This window comes from Phodopus roborovskii, unplaced genomic scaffold, assembly GCF_943737965.1.
Source record: "Phodopus roborovskii unplaced genomic scaffold, PHOROB, whole genome shotgun sequence".
Taxonomy (NCBI): Eukaryota; Metazoa; Chordata; class Mammalia; order Rodentia; family Cricetidae; genus Phodopus; species Phodopus roborovskii.
The window spans coordinates 1,801,875-1,821,217 of NW_026126682.1; the positions used below are offsets into that span (position 1 = coordinate 1,801,875).

A 19,343-nucleotide genomic window follows, 5' to 3' on the forward strand; every position below is an offset into this window, starting at 1 on the left:
GCTCAACCCTGTTTGTGCAACCATCCTGTCCTGTCACTGTGTCCCTGCCTCTCTATTTCAAGATTAAAATGTATTTAGAGTTTGTGTTGTTGGGGAATGAAGTCAGATTGGACTTTGCATAGAACTGACCAAAGGGTTTCAGTTCTGTTATTCCATATTCTGATAGCTCATTTAAGAGCTGACTTCCCATCTCAATGAAGAATTCAGCTCTGAGGAGTCATACTTCTTGAAACACGAAAGAGTGCTGTGTGGGCATTTGAACTGACGATAGAAGGAAGCCCAGCAAGCAAATTTAGCTCACAAGAAGCAAATGATACACAGATGTAATGACGTGTACAGAAGTAGAAGCCATGTTCAACACTGAGTTGACTACTTGATAACCGATTATTCATCAATTTTGTCAACCAAATTGTAACCTTGTGAACCTCAAAAGCAAGTTTCACATTCATGCACTATGTAAATAATAAAGAAGATTTATAAACACATTGTGTCATTAGGATATTATAGATACATTAATGAGCAACAATAATTTAAACCAAACATTTCTAGACATTTCTTCACCGGATTAAACTTTTTACATTTTCACTCTTCAAAATGGTGTTGTCCTCCAGCTGATATGGCCACTGAACTGCTGACTGACATATTGTTAGAATAAAAATATATGGAGGCAAACTTATTAGTGCTAGGAATTGAATCTAGACTTCATTGTATGGAGGATCTACTAAAACTGAGGCTCATGGCCAGCTTCGTTTGAGTTTTAAAAGTGCTACTTTAATTTAAATCTCTATTGGTGGCCAGCATTTGTCATACTGGATGCCTAAATCTTACGAAGAACAGCCCATGTCTCTACCCATTCTGTGCTAGATCCAGAGTTAATTCCCATAACAGAAAGATAGTCAATGTTCCAATTTAGAACAAGCTAGGAGACCTGAACATATCCCTTTGCCCACTCCATCTCAATTTGTGAAGTATAAGATTAAAAATATAGTTTCTTAGTCAACATTCATTCAAATAATTAGAACAGTTCATCTGTGTTCTGATCTTAAAACTCCTAACTCAGCCAGAAAAAATCTCAATAGCTTTTGTCTTTGAGCCATGTTCTGAATGTGAGTACAAAATGGCCATTTCTCATGACACAGAATAGAAATGCTCCCTGACAAAGCCAATATTTTGCCTTCATCCATCAGTTCTCTCCTCATCATGGGAATGTTACATAGTTTCAATAAGTTCTTCCTTTGCTCTGACCCGATTTGCATGGACCACGGAGTCCTGAATGGGTTTCTGGAAGCAGAGGGCCTCTTCACTCTGTTTTCCCTTCCTCCACAAATGTCTGATCTGTTATTCACACTTACACAGTTCTGCAAACTGTGGTGGACTCTCCCACTGTTCAGCTAAACACATTTTCTCTGTCAGTTTTCACCTTTGCTGCCAGACCCATATCCTTGGTTTGCGTTAGCCCCACATGGAACATTACATGGGTCCAGAATATGAAGATATTATAAGAACGTGCTTGTGCAGTCAAGCCTGTATCACTTACACTGGAAACAGGTTATCATGCAGAGCTGTAAAGAATATTTTAGTTTCAATTCTACTTGAACATTCTAGTTAAGTATCTAAGAATCAGGCTTCTAATATTGCCCAGAAAGTAACAAGCAGATAGTAATTGTCTCAAGATTATGACATTGAACAGAATTACACTGTAAAAAGTGCCCAAGATCATGTGTACCATGTATGTTATATAAAAATGGAAAGAAAGAAATGAAAGTTAGGAAAACTAGTAAACATTCAAAGTGGGCAATAAAATCTGTAAGAGGCAATGAGGCTTATGGAGGCTGGCGGCCACGGAGAGAGCAAGGGCAACATCAGCTTTGATGAAGTAGGAGAGCGCTTCCTGGAGATTAGATAGAGGAGCTGAAGGGGAGGAAGGGATCAAGGAGAAGTCCAAGGTAAATAGGTGGAGGAAGCTCAGAGAATTCAAAGATAACTTTGGGAAATGGGCACTGAGGGGCAACTAAATGTAAAGCAATATATGAAGAATTACTTACAGACCTTTAGATAAAGTGAAAGGATATTAACGAACCAAATCCTAGAGCAAGTATGATGGTTACTTTGAATTGTCATCTTGGTGTGATGAATAAAAAATACTATACAAAAGCGTCCCAGCCTGCCTGTGAGTGTTTTACAGATTTGGGTAACTCAAGTGGGGTCAACCCATTTAAAAGTGAGTGACATCATTCCTTGGACTATGCTCCCAGACTGGATAAAATTCAACATAGGAGCCAACAGCACATTAGTCTCTTGCTGCTTCTTGACTATAGATATGATGGTTGCAGCTGCCTCAAGCTCCTGATGCCTTCACTACACTATAAGGATGTATGAACCAAGACCCACAAATTCTTCCACCCTTACATTGCTTTTGTAGGATGTTTGGTTGCACCAATAATAAAATTAATTAATACAGAAAGATAGTTGTATGATGTTTGAGTTTGATAGTACTTTTCTATAAAGCAATTTTGTCTGTTATAAGAATGTAAGACACCCATATTACTATTTTAAGGTCACTTAGAGACAAACATTAGAGCTACACTCTCAAGAAACAGCACATATTGCTTGGAGATCATTAAGAAGGGTGAGCTGAATGAAAGAAGAGAAAAATGCAGGAAAGAGTAGTAAATAATTTAAATGTTGAAGAGCCTTCCCTTACTTCTTTTGCCAAATTAAGGAATAACTGTGGTGGTTAGAATACATACCAGCTCTTAACTTGTATGTGTGTAATCATGCTTACTTCATGGGAGTCCTTGGGCATACTTTGCCTGATTTCTTATCAGTGAGTAAAGATTTGAAATCCCAGAACATTTTGGCTAAGTTCTCACATAAGTGATAAACAAGACTGGAGTAAGTAGTTGTGTTAAAAAATAAAACAGATTTGTTTGTTTGTTTTGGTGGGTGTGTATGTTGATGCAGTTGAAGAATGGAATGATGACAGAAATGTCTGGAAATGTCCTGGCAAACCATGTATTTTGGTAACTTTCATTATTGTCCAGTGAGTATTGTCTTGATTAACTGTTTTTAAGGAATGTTAACTTTTATAATTATTAATAATTTACCTAAATTTATTCCCGTGAAAATTCTACCATCCATTTTTCTATTAACTTCACTGCTTTATTTCTTTGGCTTCTCTCTTAAATGCAACCCAATGCTTTGGAATCTCTTATTCATAAACAAATATTGTTCCTCATACATCTTTGCAGAAATTTTCATATCCTCCTAACTATTGCTACCTACCCCCAATTCCTTATCACTCATTTCTATTCATTCTCTCAATGGACCACTGTCTTTTGTTCTTTAGTGTACTAATAATTAATGTTAAAAGAAATACGCTCGTGCGCGCGCGCACACACACACATACACACACACACACACACACACACACACACACACACACACACTTTTCCTGATTAAAAAGTAAAATCATCAATAACTCTTGTCAAATTCATGAAAATGTTTCTCCTCCTTGTTTACTACCCTGAAACTCTATGCTTAGAACACATCTGTGTCCCTGGGGTCAGCCACCTTCTGCTGCCTCTAGGTATGTCTGTTGGATTTAGCACTCAGTGAGCAAAGGGCTTGGAAGTTTTTTTATTGGGGAAGTGTCAGGCCATTTGAAACGGGTCCAATTGTGTAATTCTATTCAAATAGTAGTAAAAATAATAGCATTCTAGGCAAATAAAAATTGTATACATAGACTTCTTTATGGACATGTCATGATGAAGAATGACAAGACTATCTCCTGACAGACTGAGGATATTTGCCATTTCTGAAAAGAAAGATGCAGTTTTATTCTTTAGTTTGAAACCCTGAGAATATTTACCTAAGCAGGTGTCAAAGTGGCAATCTATGAAGTTGCTCTCCAATGAAGCAAATCCAAAACCCATTAACTTCTAAGAGATTTTTCTTTTTTGCTACTTTGGAAATCACTTTACTGTGTAAACAAACTGATTTACAGGTTTTGAGGAAAGGAATGTTTTAAAAGTGTCTTTCCTTTTGTTTATGTTGTCTTTGTTCAAAAGTCACATAGAGATAGGAAGATAGCACCTGGAAATCTCTTGCTTGTCCTCCTCTGCTAAACGCAACTAATTCTTGTGGGAGTGGCAAATGTTATGTGACTGTTTAAATAAAATTCTGTGTTATTTCTCCATATAAATGAATGAAAATAAGACAGTGGGTGAAATAGCTTTGTATTAGTCCTTGAAGTAAGCACATAAATTCTTAGGGATTTTTTTCCTGCTTTTGAAACCACAAATGCCCCATAAAATTTAAATAAAATAATACTTAGATAAACCAATATCATTATCAGTATTTTAAAATCTTGCAGTGTCTAAACTCAAACATAAATTTTGGCAGCAGAAGCAAGCATTAAACTTGGAAAATGCTAACTACTTTGATGTATGCAGAGTGTATTATTAAAATATACCTAATTTTATTTGACAATTAAAATGCAACAAAAATGTTAGCATTGCTGTTTATCTCCTTTCCATTGAGCTAAGAAGCTTGGTAATTAAAATATAGAACACAGGTTGCAAGCATGAAACCCAGCTCTGCTGCTGATACACTGTGAGACTGTGATCAAATCACTCAAGTCATCACATCTACACTTTAGTCATCTTTAAAAATAAAGTGTTAAAGTGATAATGTCTTAAGTGTCATTGTGAACCTTTAGAAAATAACACATTTATTATAGTACAAATAGAGCCAAGGATGTAGGACACAGTAAATATCATACACACACACACACACACACACACACACACACACACACACACTTACTTTCTGGAGATTTGTCTAATTAGATGTGAAATCATTTCAAATGTATTTTTAAATGCTATATGATATTAACTTTCCCCAAACACATCTCAATGCACAATAACAAGCTCCTTAGATTTCTGACAGTAAATTCAAAACAAACAGAGGTGAAACATCACTAACCATTGAGCCAGTAGTGTTCTGAAATGTCAGTTCTGATGTAATGGTGGTCATGTGTCAGCCCAAGGGACCTGGTGAAGGCGGTGTCTTTGCCAAGGAAATCAGAAGCTGTTCCAGAGTAGAGGTACTCATCTGTAAGGAGCAAAGCAAACAGGACTGCTAAGATGATGGAAGCAGAGGTCCACACAATGCCCAGCATATGGACTGCTAACACTAGATTGTGTGCTTCACACGTTTTTCAGATTTTGAAGAACAAGCTTACATGGAGAAGTAACCAAATTAACAGATGCACAGAAGATAGAAAGCTGGGTATCCCCCAAAGGCCCAGAATTCTGATTTAACTGCGGTGCACACATTGACTTTTCTTTGTATATACTCTTTAACATTTATCCCCAGTAAGCAGAGGAACATCATAACTAGGAGTGTACTTTTGTAGCAACTCTCACAATATTAAAAATTAAATGCCAAATGAGAACAGATGGCCCAATTAGTATTTACTTTATCGACACAACTTCGGTGACCACAGCTTCTCTTTGTCCAGCCCTTGCTGAAAGGGAGATTTCAACACTGACGTCATTCCTTGTAATTATAACAAGTTGCATTCCTTGAGATGACCATGTCTGTCAAGCTCAGATAAACAAAGGGAAGATTGTGCTTTTGCTGCAATCTAAACTTTTCGTCCTATATCAAATGAAGTGAAGGTTTCTTCACAGAAAGAGGAATCTGAGAGTAGAGAGAGGAGGGGAGAGGAGAAATGAGAGAGCCAGAGGTGAAATCAGGGAGAAGATGCAGAGAGTGAGGAGGAGGAGAGAGGGGAAGTGGAGACACAGGAGTAGAAGAAGAAAGAGCAGGAGCCTGGGGAAAGAGATAAGGAGGGGCAAGTGTGAGCCAGTTTGGGATCAATGTCCTCTGTTTGTACTGCTTGTCAGAGCACTGGGGAGCAGGCAGGAAGAAGGCTGTCCTTGAAGCGTGATATGTTGTACTTTTGAGAGCTAAAACCCTGCTACTTCAAGAGACTTCCACAGGAAGCTTCTTTTGGTTACACCCAAAAACATAAAGTAAAAATGGCTAATCTGTGTAGATCATTCAAACTTCTTACATAACTATATAGTGGCGGAAAACAGTATCGTCATTGAAATGTAACTTATTTTGGAAGCATAATCTTCAAAGTCTGTCTGTATGTGAAACGATGGATCTAAATCCCTTGCTTGTGTCTAATAACATTTCACTGGCCTTATTGAAATGATTCAACCTAAATGCCAGTGGCCAGTGACTAAAGAAAACACAATGCAAGTGAAACCCTGTGACATAAGGTTAGTGCAACTAACATGTGGTCTCCACCTTGAAAGACAACTCTCCAATATATGTCAATTTTTACAGGGTTAAGAAATGTAAAGCACAGAGGAACAAATGATAACATCACTAAAAAGCTTAGATGGAACCTAAGAGAAAACAAAGCCATGTGCCAATTGAAATTTATTATACTGCATGTCAGTAAGTTGTCAGACATCATGTGTTTTAGCCATAATTTTGATTTGATTATCCAGGATTAAAAACTGTCACCTTTATTTTTTTAGAGTTATATAGGGATTTCTAAAAAGGGACATCCATATCCAAAATGTGATTTTTGTTTCATTTTTATTAAGGGTGCATCAATACTGCTTAACAGATGAAAAATCATCTATGACATCTACTGAGAAGATACAAACATGGGTTGTATAATTTCCAAACACATTCTCAATTCAAAGCAAAATTCCTGGTTCTCACCATGTGTAGATTAAAATGTCATAGTGCTTCCCTCTTATCATCTAGTCAAACATTTAGTGGATGAGTTTAATAAGAGAGGAGTAGAGTTATAAAAACCAACCATAGAAAGACTTATTTATAATGTCCATGACATGGAGACCCTGCTGATACTTTTCAGGGCACAACACAGCACTACCTTCTTTCAGCCAGACAGTCTCTTCTATGAGAATTTAAGACATATACAAAGCCAAATGGGGCTACATATGTGAGCAAAGAGAGAGAGAGAGAGAAAAGGCAAACCCCTCACATTTCCATTAACAGAAATATGGAAGAAAAGATGCTTAGGCATTATATAACTGTATGTTATAGCTTGATTCATTGTTTATTCATTTCCCTGCTTAAGTATCGCTGTATGTGACACCCTTCCCGAGTACAGAAAGGTTAAAGCTGAGTATTAGCAAAATCCCAGGTAAGTAAAAGTGTTTGTGAAACAAGGAAATATGCTATGTGCCTTAGAGTGAGTTCAGCAGACATTTGTTTAAAAGCCTCTGTGCAGACATGAAGGAATGCTGTCACCTCATTCACTTCATAGATGATGATGTTCTTATAGAGAGACTGGCACCGGCATGTGGGGAAGGGCTAATCCAAAATTATCTTCCATTCAGTCAGAAAATGTGGTTTAGTCTACACAGGCCTTTTCTGAAAGTCACTTAGACGTAGACTTGTTTGCCCTGATCTTACCTGTCATTACCGAAGCAAAAGGTTGCTGAGGATCAAAGGGACATTTCAGCCTGCCAGACTCCAAGCTGTGCATGTCTAGTTTAAATATGAGTTCCTGTGGTAAAAAACACAATGGCATTTTTAAATGTATCACAGTCAGCAAGAACAAAGCAGATAAGAATTGGTTCCCATTCATTAGCTAGATAAAAATGAACCAAGCACACAGCACACACATCGTGCTGTGACTTAACTCTTTAGGCATCATTGCATCTTGCATGACTCCATGATGAATTTTGTTTCCTCTTTCCAAAAAAATTCCATAAGTGCTCAGGTCAAAGCAACATTTTACTCAAAAAGCATTTGTCAGGACCACTGTCATTAAAAGTACAACACAAAATACCAGTATTTTCAAATATCACACTTTTTTGTGTGTGTGTTGTGTATGTACATGTGTGTCTGTTTTAGCGTGTGTTTGCATATATTCATGGAGGTGCTAGCACATTGGTGTATTAATAAATGTGGAGGCCAGACATTATGTCAGGTGTTATTTATTTTGGGGAACAGGGTTTCACACTGACCCTGGAGCTCACCTATTTGGCTAATATGGCTAGCCAGAAAGCTCGGGGACTATTGTCAGTGCTGGGTTTACAGATCTTTGCAGCATTTGTGTGATGTAAGTTATAGGGACCTAAGCTTAGGTCTTCATGCTCTCACACCAAGCACTTCCGCAAATGATCCATACTCCCAGCACAGGTTTAATAATTTCCTTAAGCTAATAAAAACCAGCATGTATTTCACTAGTTAAATATCACTATTAAGTTTGAGACAGAGTGTGGGTTATGAGATTCTGAGTATACTCTTGTCCTTACTTCTGATCTCCCAGCAGGAAACTCAGAGTTCACAGAGCTTCACGTGGCTACATGTGAAATAAATTTGCTTTCTGACATACTAGTATACGCCTGTGAAACAGATACCTGGTAAGCAGAGGCAGGAAAATCAGGAGGTCTGGGCCATATTTGATACACAGAGAATTTTGTAATACTCTGTCTCAGAAACAAAATAAAACTACCTTGTTTCAAAATAAAAAGCAAAAAGCCAAGAATTTGCTATGTAACATTTGCATCTAGTATGATAACCATTATTTATATAAGTAAACATTTTATATTATACTGAATTCTCTAAGACTGGTGACTTTTAAAAATGCGTAATGACATACAAATGTCCTCAAATAGGCAGTGCATTTTCAGAGATATTGACATGTGAGGGGGAGATAATTATGTTGTAGTATTGTTGCCATTATGAAAACACTGTGTATTGCAGAAACATAGTTATTTTGGCAGAAACATCTATTTTTATAATAGTGACCACAGACAGAATGACATTGGCAGACTTTTGATATTCAAAGGAAAATCATCTTACATAAAACTGTCCAAGAAAAATATGCAAGAATAATGAACACAGCCCCATGATCCCCAGTGTCTCATATCAATGACAACACTACCTTCCAGCAGCTAGGGAGACAACTCAGCCAATGTAGTCAGGAGAGAATCCCACACTACAGGCATTCTGGACAGCATATCTTTGTTATAACAGATTACTCTTACATCAAGAAAGAGCCCCACACTCCTATTACATAGAAAGCAAGCATTGAAGCAAAAGGGACCGAGGGCACCAGGATAATTCCTGAGTTATGTTGTCACTATTTTTGAGATGTTTTCCTCCTTATGAAAGGCTAATAGTTACTATTGTCTCACTACAAAATAGTAACAGCAATTGAAATGAGGCTGATTAGCAATTGCTATTCCATAAATTAAAATAGGCATGTCTTAATGCAAATAATGATACCTAATAGTTGAAAGGGGTATCGTGAGGGAATAGGCACTTGCTCATATTGTCTACCAAATTCTCACCCCATATTTGCATGAAACTCCATTAATAAATCCAGCATTGCAGGTAAACTGTAAGGGAAGAAGGGCTATGGATTCAGCTTGATGGCATACAGTTAAGGCTATTAATTAATACAGTCTCAGAATTTCGGGATTTAAAATGCACTGGATATATAGTCTTTGTGTGACTATGTGACATGATCAGACCAGAAAGCCTTTAATTTATTTGGGGTCACCTAAGGAAAAATGATAGTGGACTTTAGAAGCAGAGAAAGACCCAACAAGAATGCACTTAGGCTTCCCAACTTTGACTGGGGGCAGGGCAGGGAGGACTGTATATTGTGGCTGTCGCAGATGTTTACATATTATTAAAAACACACTATTTGCCATTGGCTAAACAAACCTGTTAACTCTAAGGCATCAAATGTGATACTAGAAAGGGAAACCAAAGTTTGCCCCAGTTTGTGTGTGTGTGTGTGTCCCCAGAAAAATCTAGAAAAATATTACAAGAACACTGACAATTGCATAGACTTTTGTTTTTAAATATAACTCTATTAAATTGCAAAGAGAAACCTGTCTTTGTATTTATGGGAACCGAGAACATGAACTTTCCTGTAAACTCTTGGAGAAGGACACAGCAAAAGAGTAAGTCTTCCCCAATCAGCTCCAGGGAAAGAAAATGAAATTAACTGATGATTTAATGTGTTTCCCAAGACAACATGGCTCACACAAAATTCTAAGTTTCTAAACAGCATTTTGTAGGATATGCCTCACATAATCCCTTTAGTTTAATTAATTACTAAAATGTACCTCTTTGGACTGCACATATAGAAACATTATTGGATGCTGGAAGATGACTCAGTGGTCAAGATGGCTCAATGTCATTGCAAAGCTTACATGAGTGCCATCCTCAGGACTCACATAATGGAAAGACACAGCTGATCTTTGACCTCCTCATATGCTCCATAGCAAATAAATCAGACACACACAGACACACCACACACACCACACACATACACACACACCACACACACACACCACACACATACATATACACACATACACACACCACACACATACATATACACACATACACATACATACACCCATACATACACACATACACATACTTACACCCACGCATACACACATATACATATCACACACACATACCCACACACATACCACACACACACATACACACACACACACACACACACACACCACACACACACCACACACATACACACACACCACACACATACATATACACACATACACATACATACACCCACACATACACACATACACATACTTACATCCACACATACACACATATACATATCACACACACATACCCACACACATACCACACACACACATACACACACACAGTAAAATGCAATAAAAGAATTTAAGATAACATGAGGGAAAAAACAGATGAGAACCTGGAAGGAAAAGATTAAGTAATTACCTTATGAAACACAGTGACTACCAGCATACAACACAATTGAAGACCTGGCTTTTTAGCTCTAGATGGACAACCTCCACTTCCAATTCTTTTTCTTTCTTCTTTCCCATTTTTAAATTGAAGCTGGTCTCATCCAGCCCAGGCTGACATTCAGGTGCAGATGCAGTTCTGACTGTCTTTGATGCCATGTTCACTGACCCTCCCACCTCTACCTCCTACCACCATGCTTGGCAAATGCAGTTATTAGATAGTCATTGAAACATTCTCAAAGTTATAGAATATCAGTATAATTTTATGTTCTACATATTAGGAATGCTTATACATGGTATCTTATAAATTGCATATATATGTACATACATAAATTATATAAAAATAAAAGTCATAGCTTTTTTTTTTCTTAACAAAAGCCCTGACACGACATTATGAGACCAGGAAACTCCAACTGTTGATTTCATTTTCTTTTGGCATCTACTGCTGGGCATGCCACATATCCTTAGGAGTGGTTTGTTCTTGCAGTGAGCCTCCCTTGGAGTCTCATTTGCAAGTGGCTATTCAATGAGAAATAGCTTCTTGTTTAGGGATGGAGGAACATGTCCACTTCTTCTTTCAGTTTAGGGCCCCATATGATTCAGATCCCTGAAGGCCTCTGTGAGATCATATGCATGGGGATCATATTGTCACTTACTGTTTTATTTGTTATTTAAAATACCTTATATGCTCTTGCTCTTCTTGTTATCACATGTTCCTGAATAAACAAAGCTGAGAGAGTTTATACCATGTGCACAAATCATGGAGCTGGTAAATTTGACCCTTAAAAATGTTCTTTGAAGCTGTTGACAGCCACCTTGACCTGAGTTATGATCCAAGGGACCCCCTTGGAGCACCATGCTTAAATGCAGTATGTGCAATTACCACTTTCTCTACAAGCTTGTCACTGTTCTAATCCCACTAAATAGTGTCACCTTCCAACTCCCTGACAACCCCTTGGGATTTATCTTAACTTTCCCTTTTTAGTTCTCTCATTGTGCCAACCACAGTGACTGGCTAACCACAGCAGGAGGCTCCCTCCAGCCCTTTGCATACACCCTTCCCTCTTCTCATTCTCTTTCCAAGTAAGTTTATCTACTTGAAATGGTAAGAATCTGTAAACTTCTAGAAATAAAATGTTTTGAGATTAGTGACATAAAAAAATCATGGAGGCAGCCTGAATATGGGTCTCAGCTAGAAGGACTTAGCAGACTAAGGGACCTCAGACAGTGGAACTAGGATATATTCCTGGTGCACAAAAGGACCTTGAGGACACTTCCCCCACGGAGGGATACTGCCTTAACCTAGAGACAGGAGAGAAGTCCTAGCCCCTACTTCAAAAGACTTGACAGATTTACATGACCCCACCTGGATGGCATTGTCCTACATGTGGAATTGGGGTGAGGAGATGGGAGCTGAGGGTGGTTAGAGTGCATGTGAGGGGGCAAGGAGGGTAAGAGGCAGGGAGGGATTGAGGTGGGGAGGGAGAGGGAACTGGGATCGACATGTAAAATAAAAATAAATAAATATTAAAAAAAATCATAGAGGCACGATGAAACAGGTTCTTGCTCTCCAGACCAGCTGAAAGAATGGCGTCTAGTACCATCCCTGTGCTCTCATAATTTCCTTATTCTGAAAACTTGTAAATTGGAGCTCCTGACCTTCTTAACAAGTCCCAAGCTAAGTAATTAGCTACACTGAAATTCTCTTTTAGGGAGCTTGACTTAAAGAGTTAGAGAAAATACTGTTTGCTTCCCAGGCAGGTTGTGAGTTTGGCTTTTATCCTCAGGCCTAAATACACATATAAGCTGTCAGGTGCTCATATAATTATACCCTGTGCTACTGTTATATATTGCCCTTCATTGTAGCCTGGCAGAGCAGCATTACACCAGCAACAAAGAATGATGGATTCAGTTGCCAAATCTCTGAGCTGTTCAGAATTTAACTATCAGAGTTGAATTACTTTTGAGCAGTTGAGTCAAGGCTGGTTAAATGAGTTGGGTATAGCGGAAATTCTGTGTGGCCATAGTCTAAGGTTTGATCTCTGCATGCATAGGTTAAATTAATATCTAAAAAAATTATCATAAACCCAGATAAAGACTGCAAAAAATGTATGGTTCTACCAGGAAATACATGCATAAATATGAGGACAGTGCTTACAAAGAAGCAGTATAGAGTACATGGCTAAAGCTCAGCTGGTCATGCTCGTTTTGGACACACCATGCCTTGGTTGAGCTCATTGCTGGATTGTTTACGATACAACGACAAAAATTACTTTTACAAACCTATTTATTAGAGATTACAGTGGTGCTAATCTCAGTGTTTGTGATATTGCAAAGGGTATGCAAAATGCATGCAATGCACATGACAATCTATGACACAGAATACTTGAAAAATTCATTTAGGTTAAAAGTCTGAAATCTGCATGTTTCTCATTTATTAGAAATGCTCACTGATATCTGGAATAAATTAATCTTTTATATCCTTCTATCCCATTAGTTTAATTCAGATAACCCAATGATTTCAGTATGAGTGAATATCTAGAGTCAAGAAAATTATTAAAGTTGTAGTTATTTATAGTTCACTGTTGTTAGCCCATATATTGGTTACTACACAGATCAAGAACAAATGAAATTATCAAATAATATATAATACCACTGTAAGATCATATATGTAAAATGTCTTCACTATATTTGATAAACATCTAAGTAAATGGGTGTGTATACAGATATTATTAAAGGGGAAAATGAAGGTATGTGTAGAGTCCATAATACAATTGCTTATAATAGTTTATGTGGTAAATTTTACTTCTCCCATTAAAACTGGTTTTATTAGAACACTTTTATTAGATAAATAAAATGTATTAATGTGTAATCTATCAATGTTTAGAAACATGAATGAATTCTTAATATAGCTCATAAGAGGTTTACTCAAACTTTCACATTTTGTGGTATAGATATTTTCTAATGTTTCATTACCTCCTTGTTGACTCCAAGATCAATATATCCACATAGGGGATGAAATGCTCCAGTTCCACACACATAAGCATGAGTCTTATTATAGGGCTGAAGAACTCGGATGAAATTTGCACATTCTGTCTATGGGGTATAAAAATGAAAAGCATTAGTATATGGCTAAAAGACAATCTTTCATTTTCTAAAATAAAGATTTGAACAGTTGACTTAAAAAATGAAAAGCACATGCAGAAATTGTGGGCAAAAGAGTGATTTTAAAACTTTTTGCAATTATTGTTTTGCAGCAGCTAGTTAAAATGCTAATATGGAAAGATCTGTAGTCATACTCAGTGAGGCCCCAAGAATGGATGTACACTGACTGGGAAAGACACAAATTAACACGGAACATGAGATCTCTCTTACTTTAATATGAACACACAACCTGGTCCCTGGAGATATTACTGTCCACAATGCAACTGTCCAAAGTTCACCAAAGAAAACACTAGACATATGTATGCTTTCCTACATCTGCATTCCTAACATAGAGTCTCCCTTAGTTCTTGAAACAGGATTACTTCATGTTTGTTCTTTACTCAACTTTTCTCATGAACATTTTATTCCAGCAAACTATTGATGATTCACTTTCTTATTTTGCACATGCTTATATCTAAAAATTTCTTTACATTTTCAGTATTTTCCCAATGGATTTATTTTTCACAATTTATTTTGTAGTTCATAGCAATTCTTTGTCCTTTAGAATATTTATTCAGGTTATTATAAATTAAATTACTTTTACCTCCTGTAAGTGAACCTTTATCTCTCCAAAATTGTTGGAAGCAATTTCTCTTTTCTTTAAGCATGATAATCTCACAGTGTAGCCAAGGCCTGCCAAAAATTCAATAAGGCTCTCCTTAAGCTCAGAGTAGCTCCCCACGAGTAGATTGACAAGTCCTGGGATTAGAACTGTAAAATATCATGCCTAGATGGAAACACTTGCTGACCCATGGATTTGTGATTCATGACCCCACAGACCCACAGAAATGTTCACATCTACTTATCTTGTACACAAGGCAGGCAAATGCTCAATTAAAAAGTAAGAAACTTAGGAGAAGTCCAATTTCCCCATTCCTGACTCATCAGGAACTCCACAAATAAACAAGATCACTCTTGGGCAATGGGAGGTCCTGATGACAGAGCCACATCTCTTGGCTCCCACTGATAGAGTGCCTCAGTTATAAAACAAGATTCAGAAATAGATTTCGGATTGCCTTGACCTTACTCAACTATTATCCTTCATCCCAGAAAGGATTGTCTCTCCTGTTTTAGGCAAATGATTTCTTGCATGAGAGACATGTAGACTCTTAAGACTGCAACAATTTCCCCTTTCTTAAGCCCCTCACCCATCCCTATATAGGGTCACAACTAGCTTTTACTCCTGGCAAACCCTTCAATTTTTTTGTGAGAGAGGCACCTTTTATTTTGTGCACCAATAAACACTGTCCCACCTCTTGAAGTTGAAAATTCCATGTGTCTGCTTCTCTACATTTCCACAGAAATCAACAACCCCCTGTAACCTCTGGTCCAGGTGGTTGACACCCTCTTCTCACTGCCATAGGAAATTGTGTAGAAGCACATACATTCACATGAAAGGAAAATAAATAAACTTTATATACAAAAAGAAAAAGACAGCAGTTGTGGTTTGTACCTGACATGCCAGTAGTAGGACAACTAACTCAGAAGGATGGACTCAGAAAGGAAACATACTGCTGGTTTTACACAGTGGAGATAATGTAATAGGAGGAAAACCAATGCAAAAAAGTGCAAAATCATTTGCGATCACCACAAACCTTTTCACCATGGCATCTGGTTAAGAAGGGAGTTTTATGTATCTCCAGCCTTTATTCTGCTTCTGCAGATTCATTATGTTACTCTGATCTTTAGTTTTCACCAGGAATGGTACAGAGGCAGGAGATGGAAGTTGTGTAAGGCAGCATTCACTCATTGCCTGTTATTTAATCACTTTATCAAATGGTTCATTTTATCACACAATGATGGAATTTAGACAGCAGTTTGAAGGGCCTTAAAGAAATACTTGCAGATAAATAAGACTACTTCCCTTCCAGGTGTACACTGTAAAATCTGGTTGATATGTGTCTATATGAGGTAGCACTGTTTAAAAAAGCAAGAGGGGGCCGGCATGAAGTTTGAGATGTGTGTGTCATATTTTAATGATTATAGAACAAAAACTCCAGAATTATATCTAGACTATTCCCTGTCAGTACCTTTTCTAGGAGTCATTTTAGGATTAACTTCCTGATTAGGTTGGAATGAAATACAACATAGTATGTGTGAGTCTTGAATTACCTGCTACAGGTCAAAAACTGTCATCCCTGAAGTGTTGTGGGGGTGTTGGCAGAGAGCAATTCCCTAAGGAGCAGCTTTTGCTGCCAAGGGAAGGAAAGATGTGATTTGATTATAAAAAAGATAAGATCTATGACTTTGTGTTTTGCCCAGAGCAGATAATTAAGGCTAAGAACCCTTACTCAATGTACTTTACAATGGACTTTAAATTCATGTCTTTATGTTTTTAAATCTCAAGATTATGTGCTGCTTTCTTTTTATGCACAAAGTTTCAAAGTTTTGTCTAAGGGCATGATCAATAATTAACTTGGTTTAATTCACTCAGTGACTTGCTAGGCTATTGATGGTGGCATAATTCTCTGGGGCATGAAAAAAGATAACTTTGAGAATCAGCCTTTTAAACTTTCCCTGAACTTGCTAACTCATCAGTCCACAATGGCAGCTCATACATGAAAATGATACACTTTAGTATTATCTTTGAATGTATTTTGCACAATATTGTGATAGTACTTTTTGTTTGTTTTCCTTATAAAAATGCTTAGTACTTACAGGAATTAAAAAATTTCTGGCTGAAACACATTTTTTCCTTTTTTCTAGCAATATTGAATATATTTATTTTACATTTCTATGCATCCACACTGTATATTCACTATATGCTATATCCATCAGTAACCAGGACTCAGAAAAATACTTCTTTTAACCATGGACTCCTGCTTGGAGTGTGCCATCATTATTTTGGAGGTCAGTGAACTCATGAACACAAGAATTTTTAAATCCTACTTTAAAAGACTACTCAGTAGGCGATGATCTCCTCAATATTTAGATGAAGATTCTCCCACACAGGACCATTCGTAACCCCAGGGAATACTGGGAATGCACCAAGGACATTCATGAAAGGATTGGAAAGGAATGTAGAGCTGTTTTAGAAAATGCATCAAAAAAGTTTATGACATGCTATAACATGCTATAAAGAACAACAACAAAAAAAAAAAAAAAAACCTGTTAGGAGAAACTACTTATACAGTGATTTCATCCTGAAAATTAGTTAGATAAATAAACTATAAGAATGTACCTTGCAATGCCACATGCTCTCCCTGGCTAGTGACTAAGGAAAAAAGTGTCTGCATTGTCTCACATATAGCTTATTCAGCTTTTACAATGAACACATTTCTTTTCAGACTTATTTAAAAAGTAAATAAAGAAGAGTATATAATTATAAATTATAAAGCATAAAGATGCTGGTTTGTTGTTTATTTTGTTTGTTTGTTTGTTTGTTTTTCTATGTGATGTCTCACTGTCAAAGCTGACACCTCTGTGACTAAACTAACAGATAGCCCATGCTAACCTCATCTTTTTTTTCTTTTACCTACACTAAGCAGTTTAATGCAAGCTGTATAGATAAAACTAAATCATTTCATATGTGTCTTTCTTTTAGCATCCTTCTTCAAAACAAAACCAAAACACTACCTGCCTTTTCTTGCCATCCTTTACTTCCTTGAAGTAAACTGGATGATTATTCAAGGGAGTATAATAGTTCCCACCACCTCTGCCTTCCATTCCCTTACATCCCAATTAGCTACTTTACTTATGGTAAATAATTCACTGCTTTGCAGTTATATAGTACCTTTTCGTAAATGAACAGTCTTTCCAAACACTTGTTAATCCTAAACACAATCTTTGGAAGTGGGTAAAAATTACTAGGAGGAAAGAGAAGTCATATAGAGACAAGAAGTCAATGAAACCACAGATTTATTTTTTGTTTTTGTTTTTTTGTTTTCTGTTGGTAAAAATCAATGCAACTCTGTTCAGAATGAGGATTGATGTTATGGTGATAGTACCAAGAAACATAAATTGAAAAAAAAACTGTGTTGATTTATTATGTATATTTTATAGTGTTAGGAGCATAGAGGATGTACCCAGACATCTGGCTTTAGCTTCTGACTTCACCATTGTAAAGTCTGTGATATTGAATGAGCCATTTGCTTTTTTCTGGGTTTAGTTTTCTCCAAGTAAAAGGGGATTGAACAAGATTATAACTATAAGGCATGGGAAGTAGTTCCTTAAACAAGGTAACAAGTATAAAAGTGGCATTTATCAACAGATCTAAAATGGAGCAGTTTTAAAAGGATGCACTGAATGTAAGGAGATAACATTTCTTGACTTTGTGATACAATATCAAATTTTATAGACCTCTGTCAAAAAGGGAAAAAAGCTCTCTGCATCTCAAATCCATGGTTAGCAGTAGACAAGATTAAATGTTAAAAGAGATAACTAGCTCACAAATAGTGGGCACAAGGCCAGCATCTCTAGACAAGTTAACCACCCCTTGCCTTAACTGAACAAGGGAGACAGTAAAGTTACTGTGTAACTTGGTGAACAGACTGAGGTGAGAATTCTTTCACAATCCAAAACACCACTTCCTGAAATTCATAGTTTACCCCTCCTCTCACTCATGGGAAAACTTACAGTAGCTTATTGCAGTAAACATAAGATACTTTTCCTTCCTTCCTTCTTCAAATACTCAATATATATATAGATGACTCACAAAACATAAATTTATGCCACTATTGCTTATTTGACAAACAGTTTTGAAAACTGTTATAACCAAATTACTTCATCCTCACAAGTTCAACAAGCAATTGCATTTTTCTTCATCCGTGGGCAATTTCTAAGTGTGGAGATAACAGCATGATACCACTCATGGCACAGGAGGGAGAGAAATATATCCAGAAGAGTTGAATCCCTTTCTTTCCTAGTACAATCAATGTAAACTCTCTCCTATTGCATTTGATGCTAACATTTCCTGACACTTCTCTTAACTCAAATGTGCTTCAAAGGGATCACAGGTTATAAAATGAGGTATGACTGCATTTATTTGGTTTTGTTTTGATTATTGTGGGTTGGACACTTAATATAAAAATATGGCCATGTGAGTCAGACCTCTGTCCTGTTTTGAAAAGAAGTTACTTGTAGGACAGGCTTCCATTTTACTTATGTGTTATATACATATAGGCTCTGTAGTTTTGTTTTATTGTTTTATTTTATTTTTAACAGTCTGTGAGATTAAAGCTGGGTCCCCACACATACTAGTCAAGTGCTCTGCCACTAAATTTGATTTTTTTTTAAAGATAGGGTCTTACTAAGTATCCTACGCTAGCCATCAATTGACTTTATAATATTCCTACTGTCAGGTTC

The 19,343-nt window shown here is 36.9% G+C and overlaps 1 protein-coding gene across 1 annotated transcript in view; it reads right to left on the reverse strand.

Moving 5' to 3' along the window:
- Positions 1–19,343, reverse strand: part of Sema3d (semaphorin 3D) — a 115,055-nt gene that overhangs the window by 54,089 nt on the left and 41,623 nt on the right. The window contains exons 4-6 of the mRNA XM_051174593.1: positions 13,812–13,931; positions 7,471–7,564; positions 4,987–5,115 (exon numbers count right to left, since the gene is read on the reverse strand). Of these exons, the coding sequence (XP_051030550.1) occupies positions 4,987–5,115; positions 7,471–7,564; positions 13,812–13,931 (343 nt within the window). The remainder of the gene's footprint in view (positions 1–4,986; positions 5,116–7,470; positions 7,565–13,811; positions 13,932–19,343) is intronic.